The following is a 17,194-nucleotide window of genomic DNA, read 5'->3' as shown; positions in this document are numbered from 1 at the left end:
TTAGTACTGGAGCCCCCGTTAGAATTAGTACATAGGGGCAGGAGGCGGGTGGTAGATCTAAAGTATCTGTGCTCGGTTGTACACTAGTGTTTTTTAATTTTTCCCCTCTGTTTGACCCTCGTCCACTCTATTCCTCCACTCTAAACTGGGAGTTAAGTTGAGGATCCTCTACTACGTGTCTAGGTAAAGTTAATGCTTGAGGTTCTCTTGGGGTACCCGATGTATTTAGCTGGATCAGGGGCCTGTGTCCCTCTGTTTGTGTGGTGTTGGAAACCTTACTACTGTGGGCCATTTTTATATTGTCCAGTAAGTTGCTAGGTGTCCCTACAACCTCTTTCAGCTGCTCGATTTTCTCCTCCATGTGGCCAAATCTTTTTTGAATGAGCTCACTCATCTGGATCATCATGGCACTGATCAGAGTTTCCAGCAACCCCCTAACTAAATCTACAAAGAGAACCTTTCTCCCCGGTAACAATTCATTTAAATTTGAGATCGGTACTTCTGTCAGAGGGCCAAAGGTATTAGGAGGAGCCTCTGTTTGGGTTTCTGCTTGAACAAATACTTGTGAGAGAGAGCCAGGGGCATCTTTATTCTTACCATCCTTGCCCCCCCCTTTCTCCCTTCGTTCTAGTTCTTGCTACGTTCCCTTTCATCAGTTTGGATTGTTTCCGCATTTGAGGCCCTATTCCTACTGATGTAGTATTTTCAGTCTCTCTATCTTGACTCGGAGGAGCTGGGGACTGTTTAACCAGGGGGGAGTTGGTGTTATTTCGTTGAATTATAACCTTAGGTGTTAAGGATCTATTAGATTCTTCCTCCCTGGTCAATGGGAACTGAGAAGGATCTAGTAAGAGCTTTCGCTCGGTTAGCTGTATCTCGTGGGTGAGAAGGGACTCTGCTCTAACCAGGAAGGCATCTAATGTGCCTACGGTACTCTTGCGTCTCTCCATCGTTCTCAGTTTTGGTGACAATGATAACCCCTATAAACAAGCTAATGCATAAACCTGTGTGGATACAAAAATAAAAACCAGCCAGTAAAACAGGAGGTGAGGACCTGGAAGCTCTGAGATTAAGATGCAAATGCTGGGGCTCTTACTTACTATGCCCAGGGTATTAAGTGGGATTAAAAAACTGGGGGGTCTCTCCAAGGGGCGAGGCCGATGTAATTAAGGGCGTGGCTTAAAAACACATAAGCTAAAAGTTTGTGCTTAGCATATTATCTGTACCTCCTCTGGTATTTCGCTGCTTCTATAATTGCATCCATATGTATAATAAAAGTAACATTACAACTACAACAAGTCAGGACTATTCGTTTTGCCAATGGCTGTTAGTTGCATAAGATAAATACGCAACAACTATGGCTTAGTTGTTTATAATATTGAAAATGCTTCCATTTGCAAATAAGGAGACAGTGAAAGAACTATAACCAGTATCTTTGAAGTTACATCAAAGGCAATGAAGGGCGGTACTGCTGCAGAGTTAGAATTTTTTTTACCCTGAGGGTGAGGGCAAAAATGGAGAGCCCGACAGGGACCCGTCTCAGCACTGGCATTTTAGAAACTACCGGTGCTGAGCACCAGCAGGACCCGGCCCCCTTAAAACCCTAATTATGCCATTCTTCCCCACGATATTTCATTTTCACACTATGTATCCCCAAATGACATCCTCTCCCGGGGACTGCTGCGTGCTGGTTATTGCGAGCGAGGCAGGCAACAAATGCGCACTCTTGAGTCAGCGCTCTACCTCACCCCGGAGAACAAAAAGAGCGGAAAGCTGTACAGCACCGACCGGAGTCATGACTGGAACACCGGCATGTATGGTAGTTGGGGTGCAGCCACACACAACAAGCCCGAGTCAGCGAGGATGTCACAGCGGAAGCAGCCTTCCCGGAAGCAGACACCAGACCTCAGTCCGCAACAATGTGACACGCACCCCCTCAAAGGAGGGGGGGCGGGGACAGCCAGAGATAGATATCAACAGGGTGGGTCCGGGGTCTCCCTCTGCTTCACAGGGAGGTGCAGCTGCACTTTGTTACCACATAGCACTTGGAGTTGTCCATAATCACAAAACAGAGACAACCAGATTTCCTCCATATTAGCCGCTGGGTGGTCTTTTTTCCGTGCTTAAAAGGGCGCCTTTCCGCCCGTCCTGAGGAGTACAAATATCAGAGGCCAGTTACAAATAATTTCTGCTGGACCCAAGTGACGCACAGTATTTCAGGACGCTGGTCTATATGTGAGAATCAGAAAAAAAGCGTGGGGTATTCCAATGGCTCGAAAATACAGACCAAGTCAGTAGACAATCAACAAAAGGCATATTTGGTAAAAATTACAACACTTTGTCATTGAAACTATTTATTTCTCTAGTAAATCCAGAAGAGTCCCTCTGTGGATTCAACTGAGTGCTTTGCGATTTTTCTTTTCTTTGTGTTTAAACAACAAAGAAGTGACAAGCTGGGGAGCGCAGTCTGCTGTTTTTCAAAGCACATACTCGTAAGGTGTATGCCGCCACAAGCACAAGTATGTGCTTGGAAAAAGAGCTGCGTGATGGCAAAAGTGAAAGCAGGCTGGCGAGTGGTGTACAATGTGCGCGCACCATGACGAGAAAGGAAAGGCAGGTAGCGCCTCTGCTCGTCATGTGCGCGTAACGGCACGCTCTATGCCAGTCAAAAAGCTGTCGTAGGACTTTTAAAAGTCCACACACTAAATATCTCACAAAGCAATGCATGCGCTGGCTCAGGGGAGACCTAAATATGGCAAATGTTTGCAAAAATATATTTAGTCCAAAGCTGCCAAAGAAAAACAGGAATACTTAGAGGTGTTTAACACTCTCTTGCTGACCAAGAAACTGAAATAGTTTTCCAAGGCCTACTAAAAAATCCTCGACTCGTACAGTACCAATCACCTACCTTCTAAACCGATATACAAATTAAGTTAAGGGACAATTTATCAAAAGGTAGCAGAATATTAACTTGAATACGTAGGGGGAAACCACTGTTCTGCCCCTTCTAAAGACAGCCAATTATACCAACCTCTGGAATTACAAATTGTCCAGCAAAGAGCAGCGCATCGAGCAGGTTGTCACGAGCGTCATTCCGAAGTGTGTATATGGGCACCTGTAGGACATAAAGGGTGAAATATAAATACAAATACTATCGGAAGCATGCCATTTAAAGAAGAGACAAATGCATATAAAATGTGAACTCTAAACACAAATATTATGAGTGTGTGTATACTATTGGAGATTTAAAAAAAGATTTTTCCTAACCACAATTTCTTCCTTCCACTTTAAAAGTTATATGGGCTTGCCTATAAAATGTCTCTTTTATACCTGCTCAGAAGGAAAGTTACTTAACACAGTGCATTTGGCAAGGAGCGCTAGAGCATCTACCCTTCTGACTTCATTCCATAACTGCTTTGCAACCAAGCATATTTGCTGTCTGACTTGAGATGTTTATTCACACAGCCATGACTCATTGTGACCATCTGGGCCATTTGGAATTTGGTTGCTTTCCCTTTTAGGTCCCCACTGACGAGGAGCCAGTGCCAATTATTCATGCTCTTCCAAAATAAAGCGATGGCACAGCCCTGTGGGCATGACCACTCTTGTAGATTCTTTTGCAAAATTATAGTTCTAAAATGGTTGCACATGCTATTGCGCAGATTAAAGTTAGTCTACTCTGCTGTATGCCAGAACTGTCAGGGTCAGATTCTATGGGGAAAGATGTGAGGATGTCATAACCCTCGCATGTGCCCATTCCGCGGAGACCCAAGCATACATACTTACCGGCCCCCGCATTCTGCTGTTGCCAATAGTGGGAAATAATGTCAGCCAACAATAACTGGTATTAGTAGTGGTCGTTGTTGGCCGCAGTTTATTAATAACCAAAGACATATTAATAACACAAACTGGTTTCAAGCAATCTTCCATTTTACGAACATTAAGCATCAATCGTAATTGCCATATACAAATTATGACACCATCTTGTGATAACCGGTGTCAGTCTTTTTATGCCCTCCTTAGTTCGAAAATGGGGCTTGTACACAAACCAGTTTGTTGCCAGTCTATTGGTGCTCCAGTGGTTGTTTGCCCACGCTTTCTGCGTATTGCGGAGGGGAGCTTTCCTGTCGGGAGTTAGGTCCCCAGCTCGCTACCATTTGCGCCCTGCCGTCCGGCCGGGTCTGGGCCGCGAGTGCCGTCTCCTCCTGTTACTCCCCTCCTTTATGCCACCACGTCACCCTGCCGTGTGGCATTCAAAAGTGAGTGGCCATCCCCTTACACACCGCCCGCCGGTGTGTTTTCTTAGCCAACCAGTGTAGGATTTCCGCTAACGCCCCTCCCCTTATCCAGCTCTGCGACTTTGCTGTTCCTTAGGTGTGGGTGGGTGGGCTTCAGTCGTTGTTGTTGTCGCGCCGTTCTCCCAGCTCCTCGAAGGCGTTGTGCTTCTGCTGGGAGGCGGCGTCGCTTAAATCCTCCTGAGCCCTCCATGCAGGCCTCAGGTGAGTCCCCCTGATTGGGGGGTTCAAACAAAGCCAGGTTGACCATTGGGCGCGCTTTGGGGGCGCTCAGGTCAACAGGTCACTTCCGGTCGGGTGGCTGGTGCGCACCCCGCTTCCGCTGGTTCCTGGGCGCATCAAAGCGCCCAGAACCAGTTTACCCCCGCTAGTGGCACCACGAGGGTTATGGCGCCGGCCTTCAAGCCTCCCCCACCCTTACGGGAGGGTGCGGCGGCCTCTGCAATAACCCTTGCATGTGCCCATTCCACGGAGACCCAAGAATACATACTTACCGGCCCCCGCATTCTGCTGTTGCCAATGGTGGGAAATAATGTCAGCCAACAATAACTGGTATTAGTAGTGGTCGTTGTTGGCCGCAGTTTATTAATAACCAAAGACATATTAATAACACAAAACTGGTTTCAAGCAATCTTCCATTTTACGAACATTAAACATCAATCGTAATTGCCATATACAAATTATGACACCATCTTGTGATAACCGGTGTCAGTCTTTTTATGCCCTCCTTAGTTCGAAAATGGGGCTTGTACACAAACCAGTTTGTTGCCAGTCTATTGGTGCTCCAGTGGTTGGTTGCCCACGCTTTCTGCTTGTTGCGGAGGGGAGCTTTCCTGTCGGGAGTTAGGTCCCCAGCTCGCTACCATTTGCGCCCTGCCGTCCGGCCGGGTCTGGGCCGCGAGTGCCGTCTCCTCCTGTTACTCCCCTCCTTTATGCCGCCACGTCACCCTGCCGTGCGGCATTCAAAAGTGAGTGGCCATCCTCTTACACACCGCCCGCCGGTGTGTTTTCTTAGCCAACCAGTGTAGGATTTCCGCCACGCCGCAGGGAGGCTCACGTCTTACTGCGGCTCCCCCCCCTGCACCTGGTTCGTGGCTCCCACCTTTTTCCATACTTGTGTATATCTTTATCTTTTTTTTTTTTTTTTTTTTAATTGCAACCTGCGAGTGTCATTGCACCCCACAAGTTATCCCAGAACACCTTCATCCCCTTTTCGGAGAGGTGCACCCCGTCTTGCCCGTAGAGTTCCGGGCGGCCTGGGTGGATGAGGCCGTACCGGATTGATTCCAGGCCATTGGCGAGGCAAAACTTGTGCATCGCGACATTTAATTTCCTCCTTGCGTTAACGACGGCCTTGTTGGAATCGGCACCTCTCCAATACTTCCTGCTGATCATTTCGGACCAGACTATCATTGTGGGACTCAGCCACGCTGCTGTCTTGGTGAGATCTTTTTGGACGGCCTGCCCGACTGCTTTTCGGCCTAGCCGGGTCAGGTCGTTGCCCCCAAGGTGGATGATCAGGACGTCGGGCAGCCAGGCCGAATCTGCCATGAGGCCGTCCAGCGTCGGCAGTAGCTGCTCCCATCTCATACCCGGCTGCCCTATCCAGCGGATGTACGTCGATTTGGGCCTGCTTACGTTGTGGCCCCCTTGCCGCCACCAAGACTCCATTCGGGATACGAATGAATGTCCCACCACCCAGACCAGCCGCGGGCGTCCCCCTCTTGAGAGAAAGCATTCTGTTAGGTGGCCTTCTGCGCACCGTGTGTACTTACGAGGGGGCTATCACCCTGCCGTGCGGCATCCCAAAGTGACCACCTTCCCCTCTCCCCCCTCGGGGCTTTCTCTTCTTTTTTTTTTTTTGCGTTTGTTTTTTTTATTTTTTTTATACGAGACGCCTTGGAGCGCCATCTGCCCACCGCCTGGATCCTGTCCTCGGGCATGCCATGCTGCGCTGCCGAGGTCGCTGCGCCGATCCTGAATGAGTGCGAGGCAAATGATGCCGCGCGATACCCGGCTTTACCAAGGCCTTGGCGCATTATAGCTGTAAACTGGAACTTACTCAGGTTCCTTCCGTCCTTATGTATAAAGAGGGGGCCCTCACCAGCTGGTCGTGCCCCCATGTACCGAAATAGCCAGCATACCGCGCAAAGCCCAGCCTCTGGGATGCAATGGAGACGTATCGTCGTCCCCCTCCTTGCCCTGTCCGTTTTGGACTGTCTCAGCGTTAATTCCACTGCCTTCGCCATTGGTTTAATGTCTCTTGCCTGCAGGCTTTGCTGCGCTGGGCCCGACTTGCTGGGGGCTACTAATTCGCTGATTCGGAATGCTCCGAAGAAAGCCGTGGTGAATGCCGCCCTAAATAGTAGCAGCTCATATTTGTCTGATATTAAGCCCGTGAGGGCTCCCAGGAGCTGCCCCAGCTTGGCGAAATCGATGGGACGCCTGTTGTCCTTCTTTTTGCCTTCAACCCTTCTCCAGCCTTTTAGGGCCGCCTTTAAATAGGCCGAGGTAGTTGGGTCCTCGCCTGTATAAAGCCTGGCGAAATGGGCGATGGCGGACAAATGCGCCTGTGCCCATGATCTCGTTTTCTTCGACTTAAATGCCCATTGTACGAATTTCTCCACTGCTGTGCGAGTTTTCGCCCTGTCTTCCAGCGATTTTAGACCCCCAACTCTCATTACCGTGTTTGCGTAAGTCCTGTATCTTCTGTTCGCCTCCGCGGTAAGTGATTGCCCTATCAGCCAGGATAAGTCTACACCCCCAGGTCCCAGAGGGACGGTGGAAAGGCGGTAATCTCCCTGTCTGCCCCGGGCACCAGTTCTCTGAACCGCTTCATTTGAGACCGGGAGTGTGCATCTACTGCCGAGTTCTCTGACCCTGGCACGTGGCGTGCCTTCAGCTCCAGATTCCCTTCCAGCTGTAATTTAATTAACCGCCGCATTAGCCTCAGCATGTCCGGGCATCTCGCTGAGCCTCTTTTAATGGCCTGCACTACTCCCATGTTATCTGACCACAGCGTGAGTTTCAGATTTTTTATTTCTTCTCTCCAGATGGTCAGTGCTACAATTATCGGGAACAGCTCGAGAAACGTGATGTTCCTAGTGAGCCCCTGCGCATGCCACTCCTCCGGCCACTGGCTGGTGCACCAACTGTTTCCCAGGACCGCGCCGAAACCCAGGCTTCTGGCCGCGTCCGTGTAAAGAGCTATCTGTTCGGCCGTTACCCACCCCTCTCTCCACATCCGCTCCCCATTGAAATCTTGTAGGAACTCGTCCCACACCTGCAGGTCCTGTTTCACGCCTGCGCTCAATCTGATGTGGTGGTGTTTGTGGGTGACGCCGGCCGTCAGCCCTGTTAGGCGCCTCGAAAATACCCTGGCGGGCGGGATTACCCGAGCCGCGAAGTTAAGTCTACCAATCACTCCTTCGATCTCCCTCAGGGTGGCCTTCTTCTGACCCCGTAGCTTCGATACTTCCTCGCGAAATTCCTTTACTTTGTCTGGAGGCAGCCTGGCCGTTCCTGCTATAGAATCCAATTCTATGCCCAGGAACGTAAGCCTCGTGGTCGGGTTTGTCGTTTTTTCTTTTGCGAGGGGGACCCCTAGGGACCTGGCTAGATCCTCGAAGGCTGCCAATGTGCTAGCGCAAACTGAGGAACCTGCCGGGCCTGTGAACAGGAAATCGTCTAGGTAGTGCAGTTTTCCACCCTCCTGGTGCTGGTCATGAAGCGCCCATTCTAAGAATGTGGTGAACTGCTCAAAATATGCGCATGATATCGCGCAGCCCATGGGCATGGCTTTGTCAATAAACACCTCCTCGCCCCATTGGAAACCCAGTAGGTGGAAACTGGAGGGGTGGACCGGCAATAGGCGGAACGCTGATTCAATGTCCGCTTTCGCCATGAGGGCTCCTATGCCTGCCGCCTTTACCAGCTCAATTGCGTCGTCGACTGACGCGTAGTCCACTGAGCAAGCTTCGGGGTCGATACCGTCGTTCACGGAGGAACCTTCCGGAAACGAAAGGTGGTGTATCAGCCTGAATTGACCCTCTTCTTTCTTGGGAACCACTCCTAGTGGTGAGACGACTATGCCCTCTTGTACTTCCTTTGGGAGGGGGCCCTCAACTCTACCCAGGTTCAATTCTTTCTCTATCTTGGCGCTAACCACCTCGGGGTGTTGCCTTGCCGACTTCAAATTGCTCGCCCCCGCCGAGGGGAGCGGGCCCCGGAATGGGATAACAAAGCCTTGCTCGAAGCCCTCTACCAGTATCCTGGCATCTGTTTTGTTCAGATATTTGTTTGCCAATCTGCGCAGCCGTTGTGTACTAATGGGGGATCTGGCCAGCTGGCACTTACTAATGTCCACCAGTCCCCCCCTTTCCCCTGCGTTGAGGCTTACGCTTCTTGCTCTTTTCTCTCTTTTCCCTTTTCGATTCGTGTTTGGAACCTTTGCATGCAGCGGAAGCGTGCTTGCCCCCGCAGCTGGCGCATGCGTGTTGAAACTTACAAGCGGAGCCCCATGAGCAGTCCCCTGCCTCGTATCTCCAACAGATCGCCTTAGCTGCGGTTGGGGAGTACGATCTCCCGTTCGACCGCCTCTGGTATGTACCACTCTTCCCCTTTTGGTATGAGCTCCGAAAGGGCTGGTCGCTTTTGCCCGCCCAGGACCTAACCTCCTTAGCCGTAAGCATCTTGTGGATGAACCCCGATACATCCTCTTCATTCCACTCCATTTCGGGGTGCCTCTGCATTTTTAGTCTAAACCCTTTATCGTACTCTAACCAGGCATCCCCAGGGAACTGCCTCTGTGCTAGGTGGATGTTGGCCTCGTATAGCCACAAGTCAGCAGCGCAATGGGGGAACTTTCCACTATAATGCATGCCATGATTCTGAACGCATCTAGCCAATTGTCGAAGTTGCGCTCCTTTCTGGCCCCGCACCTTTCTCTCCTGTCCTCCTCCTTCCTGTCGCACGTGGTTAGATCGAGCCCCTCTAGCTGAATTTCTAGCAGCGAAAATATGTCTATGAATTCCTTGCGCCATATCCTCTCTTTTACTGCAAGAGGGATGAGACATACCAAGCCGGTGGCCTTCGTAGTCAGGGACGCCGAACCAGGGGATGGCCTGATGTAATGATCGTTGACTACCCCGCTCGGAGGTGGGCTTCCCAAAACGGGGCCGTAACCCCACCTGGGTAGCGGGGAAATCTGTTCACCTTGGGCGGACAAGCTTACCTGCTCCTGCACTCTTGTTTGTCGGGCCCACCCCGGATCGACCATATGCCACGTGAGACCTGCCGCTTCCTCTGCGCGCTGCTCCGTAGGCCCTGCCACTCCTTGCCCTGTGCCACTAAGTAGCCCCGGCGCCAGCGATTTTAAACATTCCTTTACGATGTCGCTAATATGCTCACCCTTTTTCTTTTTGCTGGTCGTCTCGCCCTGGTCGCTGTCCTCCGGTCTCAACGGAAGAGGTTTCTGCCGTACTTTCCTCGGAGGGTTCCTCTTGGATGTTCTCTTCATCGGCGTGTTTTTTAGCTTCTTGGGTGCGGAAGGCCCTGGTTCTTCGTCTGCCTGTTCCACCGGTCTGTTTTCTTTCCCTTTACCCAAGTGAGGGTGGAGCCAGTCGTCACCGTGGATGGCCGCTAATTCACGGATCTTCATCAGTACCTCTGCCCTCTCGTCTGGCTGGCCCTCCGACGTGTCGTGATCGTCTGCGCACTTCCGTGTGGCTTCTTGGTTTGTCTGCGTCAGGCCGTCGGCTGGGGCACGGCTAACTGTGTGTGCTTACCCCGGGCTCTGAGCTTGTTGCCGCTTTACCTTTTTATTCGCTTCGGAGGAGCTGGCACGGCGCGCCGTACTCCACGAGGCGTCTTCGGAGACAATGACCTGTATCTTCCAACCGTGGCCTCGCCTTCTTCAGCTTTGTCCTTCGCCGCGTCGCCTCTTTCCTTCAGTCGTTGTTGTTGTCGCGCCGTTCTCCCAGCTCCTCAAAGGCGTTGTGCTTCTGCTGGGAGGCGGCGTCGCTTAAATCCTCCTGAGCCCTCCATGCAGGCCTCAGGTGAGTCCCCCTGATTGGGGTGTTCAAACAAAGCCAGGTTGACCATTGGGCGCCCTTTGGGGGCACTCAGGTCAACAGGTCACTTCCGGTCGGGTGGCTGGTGCGCACCCCACTTCCGCTGGTTCCTGGGCGCATCAAAGCGCCCAGAACCAGTTTACCCCCGCTAGTGGCACCACGAGGGTTATGGCGCCGGCCTTCAAGCCTCCCCCACCCTTACGGGAGGGTGCGGCGGCCTCTGCAATACGGTACAGTGAAAAAAAAAGTATCATTATGATATGTCATACCGTTGAGTCCAGGAGAATGCAACAGTGCTCCACAGAGAGCTAAGAAGTTTGTAAAAAAAAAATAATAATAATAATAAAAGTTGCATCAATCTTTCAATACAGTCATGAGAAAATGTCATATTTTAGCTTCTTCCTGAAGAGAATGTAGCAGGGATTTCTGCTCATATACAGAACTGTGCATAGAGACTTGCAACCTCAGTGAATTAGGGTGTGCCAAAACTCACCTCAGCATCCAAAATCCCCTACCAGACTTGCTATCAGTTTCTCATTGGTACTTACAAAACCCAAATGATTTAGACAACCCAGAACATGGACTTAGAACACCTCAGGTAACGTGGAACACATGAACACTCTTTCGTTATACTAACGTATCAATCCAGAAAGAGGAGTCAATGAGGACATGTGCGAGATTGAAATGTTTATTTCTAATGCAGTGTTCTCAAATGCAGTATCTTAGCTAATACAAGCAAACATTTTATAAAGGACAAGGTTAACAGCATGGTTACTATTCCATAAAATACAAAGGGTGAAAGCATGTCAAAATGCTAAAAGAAACCGGTCTAAATCGAACCTCAGTTTACCCTCCCTAGCTAGTATATTATATTATATCTAAAGAAGGTCTCTTTGGGTTTAGAAGGGCGGGCCCATACCTTTGGGTTCAGCAGCAATGGATCACATCATCTCCTGCACCAACTCTCTGGACACGGATATTCATCAAGTGTGTCTATCCTGTTTCACGCAGTGCCTTGTTAAACACGCCTAAACCCAAAGTTGGCCACAGCTGCATCCATTATGTCTACTCTGTGCGCTGATCAATCCAAACAATAAGCGCTGTGTTGAAATAACCTTGAAGGCCTCGGCACTCAGTGCACAGACATAGCTTACCAAGCAAGACTGATATTATAAGCAAACATGTTATTCTCGTGTAAAGCAAAATACCTAACTAGGCGAAAAGCTAAAATGTGTCGTGTGCAGAGGCAGCAGAAAAGGAAAAATGGTGTCTAAACTTCTAACAAGCCCATGCTTACTTAACACAGTGCAAAGGTGAAACCAATACACAAGACAAGAACACAGGCCTAGTCTGCAATGACATAATGAGAAGAGAAAAGGACTGGACTGCAGCCCAGATTAGATACTAGTTGCAGGAAGCTGGCTCTATATAGCATACTAAAATGACATGCACTGTGCAGAGTCTCCAGTGGGTCCCCAATTGTTTACAGAGGCAAAAGTTGATAATACTAACACTCTCCTTCATTGTAGTGTGGGTATGCAGTTAGACTTATCAGAGGGTAGTGCTAAGCATTTGCTGTACTCGCAGAGGCAGTAAAGGAGACACAAAGAATAAATTTGAGACCAAATTAGAAAAATAACACTTTTCTTACATATATTTTAACCACTTCGCTGCGGCGGCTATTCCGCCGCAGCGCTAAAGGGGCGGGGCGGCCGCGCGGCCGCCGCATGCTGGTGACAGAACCGCTCCGTCACCAGCTACAGTTGAGCTGTGCTGGTGACGGAGCGGTTCCGTCATGACCCGCCCCGCTCTTTAGAACGCCCGCGCAGGCGCGAAATCAGCGCCGCGCAGGCGCGGCGGCCGGGCCATGACGGAACCGCTCCGTCATCAGCACAGCTCAACTGTAGCTGATGACGGAGCGGTTCCGTCATCAGCATGGAAGGGGTTAAACTCAAGAGCTTTGTTCAAAGGTAAGTACAGTTTTCAACAGAAATATTCACAAGTAAAACATTCAAACCTGTGCGCTTTTACGCACAGTTCAGTACAAACATGAGGAAAAATCAAAGATACATAAAAGTAGATACAGTCGGTTTCAGAGGTTCACCTTCTGGGATCGGAATAGTAGTGGGCGAAAATTTAAGGTACTGTCAGAAATTAATCTGGAACAGCCCAGGTTCTACCAGGAGAATGGTGCTGGTGAGGCTGGTAGCTGGCGTGCTACGGAGAAGGGGGGGCACATGTAAAGAGGCTGCACAGGGGGACGTGTGAGCAAGTCCGAGGGTTCTCAAAGGAGGTCGCGGTCGCAAGGGGTCTTGGAGCATGCGGGGCACAGGTGGTTCTTCAGGACCCAGGACAGGCGGCTCGGGTGCAGAGTGGTTAGGTCAGCTGGCCGTGGAATGTGGCACCTCGCGATCAAGGACAAACAGCTGGCAGGGGCAAAATCAAAGCAACTGAGCCACTCTCGAAGTGGGTCTCAGTGATGCCGATGTCCCTCGACGGCTGCTTGGTCCTGGTACAGTGGGAATCCCGACTGGGCTCTCACTGTTGGTGTTTTGTGAGGGCGTCTGGTACCCCATGGATTGGTGCTTCACGGCTCGGGTTGGGCCTGATGTCTTCATACTCAGTGGGGAGACAGATCTGACTTTCCAGAGCACTAGTGCCTGCTCTTGGTTGTGTGCGGCATCGGTCGGGCCTGGGAGATGCAAGGCGGTGGACTGGACACCGCTTGCCACGGCCTGCGGACTGCAGGGGTGTAGCTCCTCTACTCCAAAGGAGACTGCCAGTGGTTTTTGTAGTGCTGGCAGGCTAACGAGGGCTTTGGTAGGGCTCCAACTCGCAGGATGAGTCACTCAGTCGCAGCTGTCGAGATAGGACTGAGGACGGCAGGGTTTCGCATCGAAGTTAAAATTTCTGCTGAAGTTCTTGCCAGGTAGTGACTCTTCTTCATCCTTCTTCTGTTTATCCGTCGAATTTGAGTTCTTGGGTTCAGGGGTGCCACCTAAATACTCAATTTAGGGGTGTTTACAGGGAGTGACAGATAGTAGCCAATAGGCTACCTACCTTTAGGGTGTCTATACCCTCAATATGACCACTTCCTGCGGAAGTGGGAATAACCCTGACCCTAGAAGGCATATTCCATCCAAAACAACATGGAGAAATCTTGTTGTATAGCATTTTAGGACCCTAGTGTAATTTTCCCGATTCATGCCCTTATATAGGTATAAATCACCATATCCTATATAGGCATAGGAATCATAACCATATTTAGACATAGCTCATGAAGTCCAAATACGGCATGGCTTCTTCCACTAGTTCCAAAAATCCACAACGATTTCTTGGAAAACTCGGCTTCAGCAGTTAGAGACTTCCCCTTGCTTGAATATGGATTTGTCCAAGAACTCATGGAGTTTTCAAAGAACCTAGACTCTTTGATGATGTTATTATGTCCAACCTTACGTCAAACTCGGCACCTTCAAGGTATAAATATGCCCACACTTGCCCTAGCAAACACACAGTGGTTTGGAGCAGTTAGACTATCTACTTGCCCGACGCATCCTGCTGCAGCAAGTGCCGAAGGAAGCCGACACTCCAGCAGACGCACTGAGAGAGACGCTGTCTTTTCTCTTGTCGAGAAATCCAGCTCCAGTGTTTCCAAGCTCCCCTTTACGGGGTGTTGGGAAATCGAGTCCTGAGACAGAGAGATACCAGACCTCCTTCATTCTAAACCAAGGTACGGAGCTGATTAGACCCTAAGAGAAATATTGGATAGATTCTTCGCAAAAAAAGACTAAACTCATGCTACACCACACTTTCTTCTTCCCTCGTACTAGACTTAGGTTAGGTACATCGGGATAGGCGTATTTTAGAAGCACCAGTTGAGTACTTTTAGTCTTTATTTATTCATGTATGTATTTTATGGCTTAGAAACCATACCATGCTTTTACAGTTTTATTTTATAATACTCTTCTTGCTGTACGCATCATACTTTGCAGCCAGTATTACGAATGTAGCAGTTCATTTCTTCTGCATGAGAAAGAAGACTGTTGAATAAATACTTTTATTGAAAACGCCCGTCTCTCTATTTCTCTGCACCTCTGGTGAAACGAAGCATGCACAATTGACTGAATAAAATATCTATCTATTGTTTCCACAACTCTGAAGATCAGTTTCATCTTGGGGAAACAAGTTGTCATGTTTATGCGGTTGTCAGAAACTAATCCCTTCTTGTTCGTTCGAGAAAGTTTCTAGTAACCTCTGAGCTAGCTGGCACTCACAATTAAGTTTAATATATTCGATAGAGACCTAGTAGATACAAGTCCTACGTCACATCTATAGGATATATTATTCCAATGCGCACAGTCTATTGGGAATATAGGAACTACACTACAATCTGAAAAGTGTGGTCCACATAAGCTGACCCGCCCTAGGGGTGGTGCGGGCTGAATGTGTGTACACCTCCTAATGGTGCTAATTTTCCCACCTGTTTTGCCACCATAAAGTGGGGTCAGAACAAGGGAGTGTGCTCCTCCACTATCTGGAGGGGATTAGGGTTGCATAATAATGGCGGCAGGGCCTTTGAAAGTTCCCGCTCTGGAATGCCCATCCTGCTTGGAGGTGTGAGCACCTCCGCCCAGAGCAGGCTTTCTTCCTGACCTCCGAGAGCGAAGGGGCTCACCTCAGGAGGTCAGAAACCTGCCTATAGTGGCTGGCTGGTTGAGACCAGTCAGTCAACACACTAGTAGTCAGTAGATGTTCCGGGGCACCTCTAAGATGCCTTCTGGGTGCATTTATTAATAAATCCAGCACTGGCATAAGTGTGGTTTAATTAAGACTAGGTGTTTGGTACCAATACTCCTGGGGTACATTGAAGCCATCGTAATGATGAGTGTCCAGCCCATGTACTAGTTATGGCTTCACTGAGCACTGGTAATATCAAAAGGTGAACTTAGATATCATCAGAACTGATCTACTCTTGCAGATATGTCGACAACTCGGTATAATGCACCCTTCCTTAGGGCTGTAAGGCCAGCCATAGGAGTAACTTACCTATGCCACATGTAGTGCTGGCAGACATGGCAGACAGGAATGTGTGCCATGTCAACTCTTTGATTTTCTCTGCACCTAGACATGCAGGCTACAATGGCAGATTGCATGAGCTTGGTGAGGGGGTCCCTTAAGGTGGCACAATTTGTGAAGCAGCCCTTACGGACGCTCTTTAGTTCCAAGGCCTCCAGTAAGTGGTACCAGGAGTACCACTTACTGGAGACTTAAATGGATCCTAAAAGGGTGCCAATTGTGGAACAATCGTACAGTTTAGGGAAAGAACACTGTTACTGGTGACCTGGTTAGAAGACACCCAGTACACTTTTAGTCAAAGTTCCACCAGATACCAGGCAAAAAGTGGGGGGTAACCATGTCAAAAGGTGCACTTTCCTATACCAGTGGCCAAGAATAATTCATGCAGTCCATCAGTCACTGTTGTTTTTCTTCTATAGCGTTTAATGCAGTGCTTTAAATGGAAATACAGAAGTCCTGATGCTCTCTATTCAGGATATATAAAGGGGTCCCTGACTAAACACACAGCACTTACACATATTACTTAATTATTTGAATGAGACACAAATGGTGGTGACCAGTGTTTTTATTATCACTGTACCAGCAAAGAACATGTATTAATTTCACGATTGCTAGTGCAATATACAAAATTCAAAATGCGCCCACAAAGGAAGGGGGGGGGGGGAGTGCAAGGGAAGGGGGTTTCTTTTTAATTAGTTAACATCACTAATCAAAAAATTCCTTAGGCACCAATACACAACTGGAAAGCATTATCATTGATCCATACTTTTGAGATCAAGAAAACACACATGTTGAACAACAGAACATATCACATGCAACAGAAACTCCCGTGATGATTATCATTATCAATTTTTGGGTTGAGGAGTTCTTGAAGGTAGATGGTGGTCTACGTTTCGACCCAAAGGTGTAGGATACTTGATCCTTACTTGCGGGTCTTCATCAGGATGTGGGGGGAGGTGGAGGAGAGAGTGGGGCTGTGTCCTAGGTAAGAAAAGGAAATGCGCTAAATTATTATAAACGGTCTCAAAAGAGTCCCGACATAGTTGAATTTCAGGCCGAGGGGCCTGTGAATTAAGGCAATAAAAACATGTTTCAAAGGATCTTAGATGGACTTTGGAAGAAGGTTAAAAGGCAACTGAGGACAAAATTCGGCATAATTGGATGACCCGACACAATGAGTAACCTGGGCAGCCGCCCAGGGGAGCGTGTGACCGAGGGTCTAAAAAACATGTCACTAAACGTTGGTACCGTAAAAACGGCCACCGCACTGACAGTAACATGGCCTAGTTTTTGGGCTAACATTTGAAGTGTATTATTATTGAAAAAATCATTGAGAAAATCATTGAAAGAGTCATTAAAAAAAAAAAAAAAAATGGGGCATTATTCACCTGGTTTGGACGCCAGGACAGGATGTATGGATTATTGAATTATGACCGCTTTAAAGGGGACGCGGGCGTCCGTCTGCAGAAACACCAAGTGAAAAAACAAAACATCAGGACAAATGCAGGCTGAGAATCAGGCAAAGAACGCATCACACACATGGATCTAGTGCAAACACTCACCCGAGGGAATAATGCATCAGACCCTCAAGAAGGAGCAGTCACGGCACGTCACCTTCGTAATTGAAGTATGTTTTAAACGCGTCCAAGACGGGATCGCGCACAGAGGACCGCCGTCTGAAAAAACGGGTTACCGCTAATTAGAGGTGCCAAGGGCGAATTGGCCTGAAAAATATATAGCGCCGGTTCCAGC

The 17,194-nt window shown here is 49.0% G+C and overlaps 1 protein-coding gene across 4 annotated transcripts in view; it reads right to left on the bottom strand.

Annotated features, from left to right (window-relative positions):
• LOC147690253 (60 kDa lysophospholipase-like) overlaps window positions 1-17,194 on the bottom strand; it is a 520,410-nt gene that overhangs the window by 280,593 nt on the left and 222,623 nt on the right. For all 4 annotated transcript variants that reach the window (XM_086937888.1, XM_086937890.1, XM_086937887.1 and 1 more), the window contains one exon: window positions 3,032-3,115. In XM_086937888.1, the coding sequence (XP_086794014.1) occupies window positions 3,032-3,115 (84 nt within the window). The remainder of the gene's footprint in view (window positions 1-3,031; window positions 3,116-17,194) is intronic.

The sequence above is a fragment of the Lissotriton vulgaris genome, chromosome 9, assembly GCF_964263255.1.
Source record: "Lissotriton vulgaris chromosome 9, aLisVul1.2, whole genome shotgun sequence".
Classification (NCBI taxonomy): Eukaryota; Metazoa; Chordata; class Amphibia; order Caudata; family Salamandridae; genus Lissotriton; species Lissotriton vulgaris.
The sequence above is the reverse complement of the archived record's forward strand: the minus strand, read 5'-3'. Positions and strand labels throughout refer to the sequence as shown.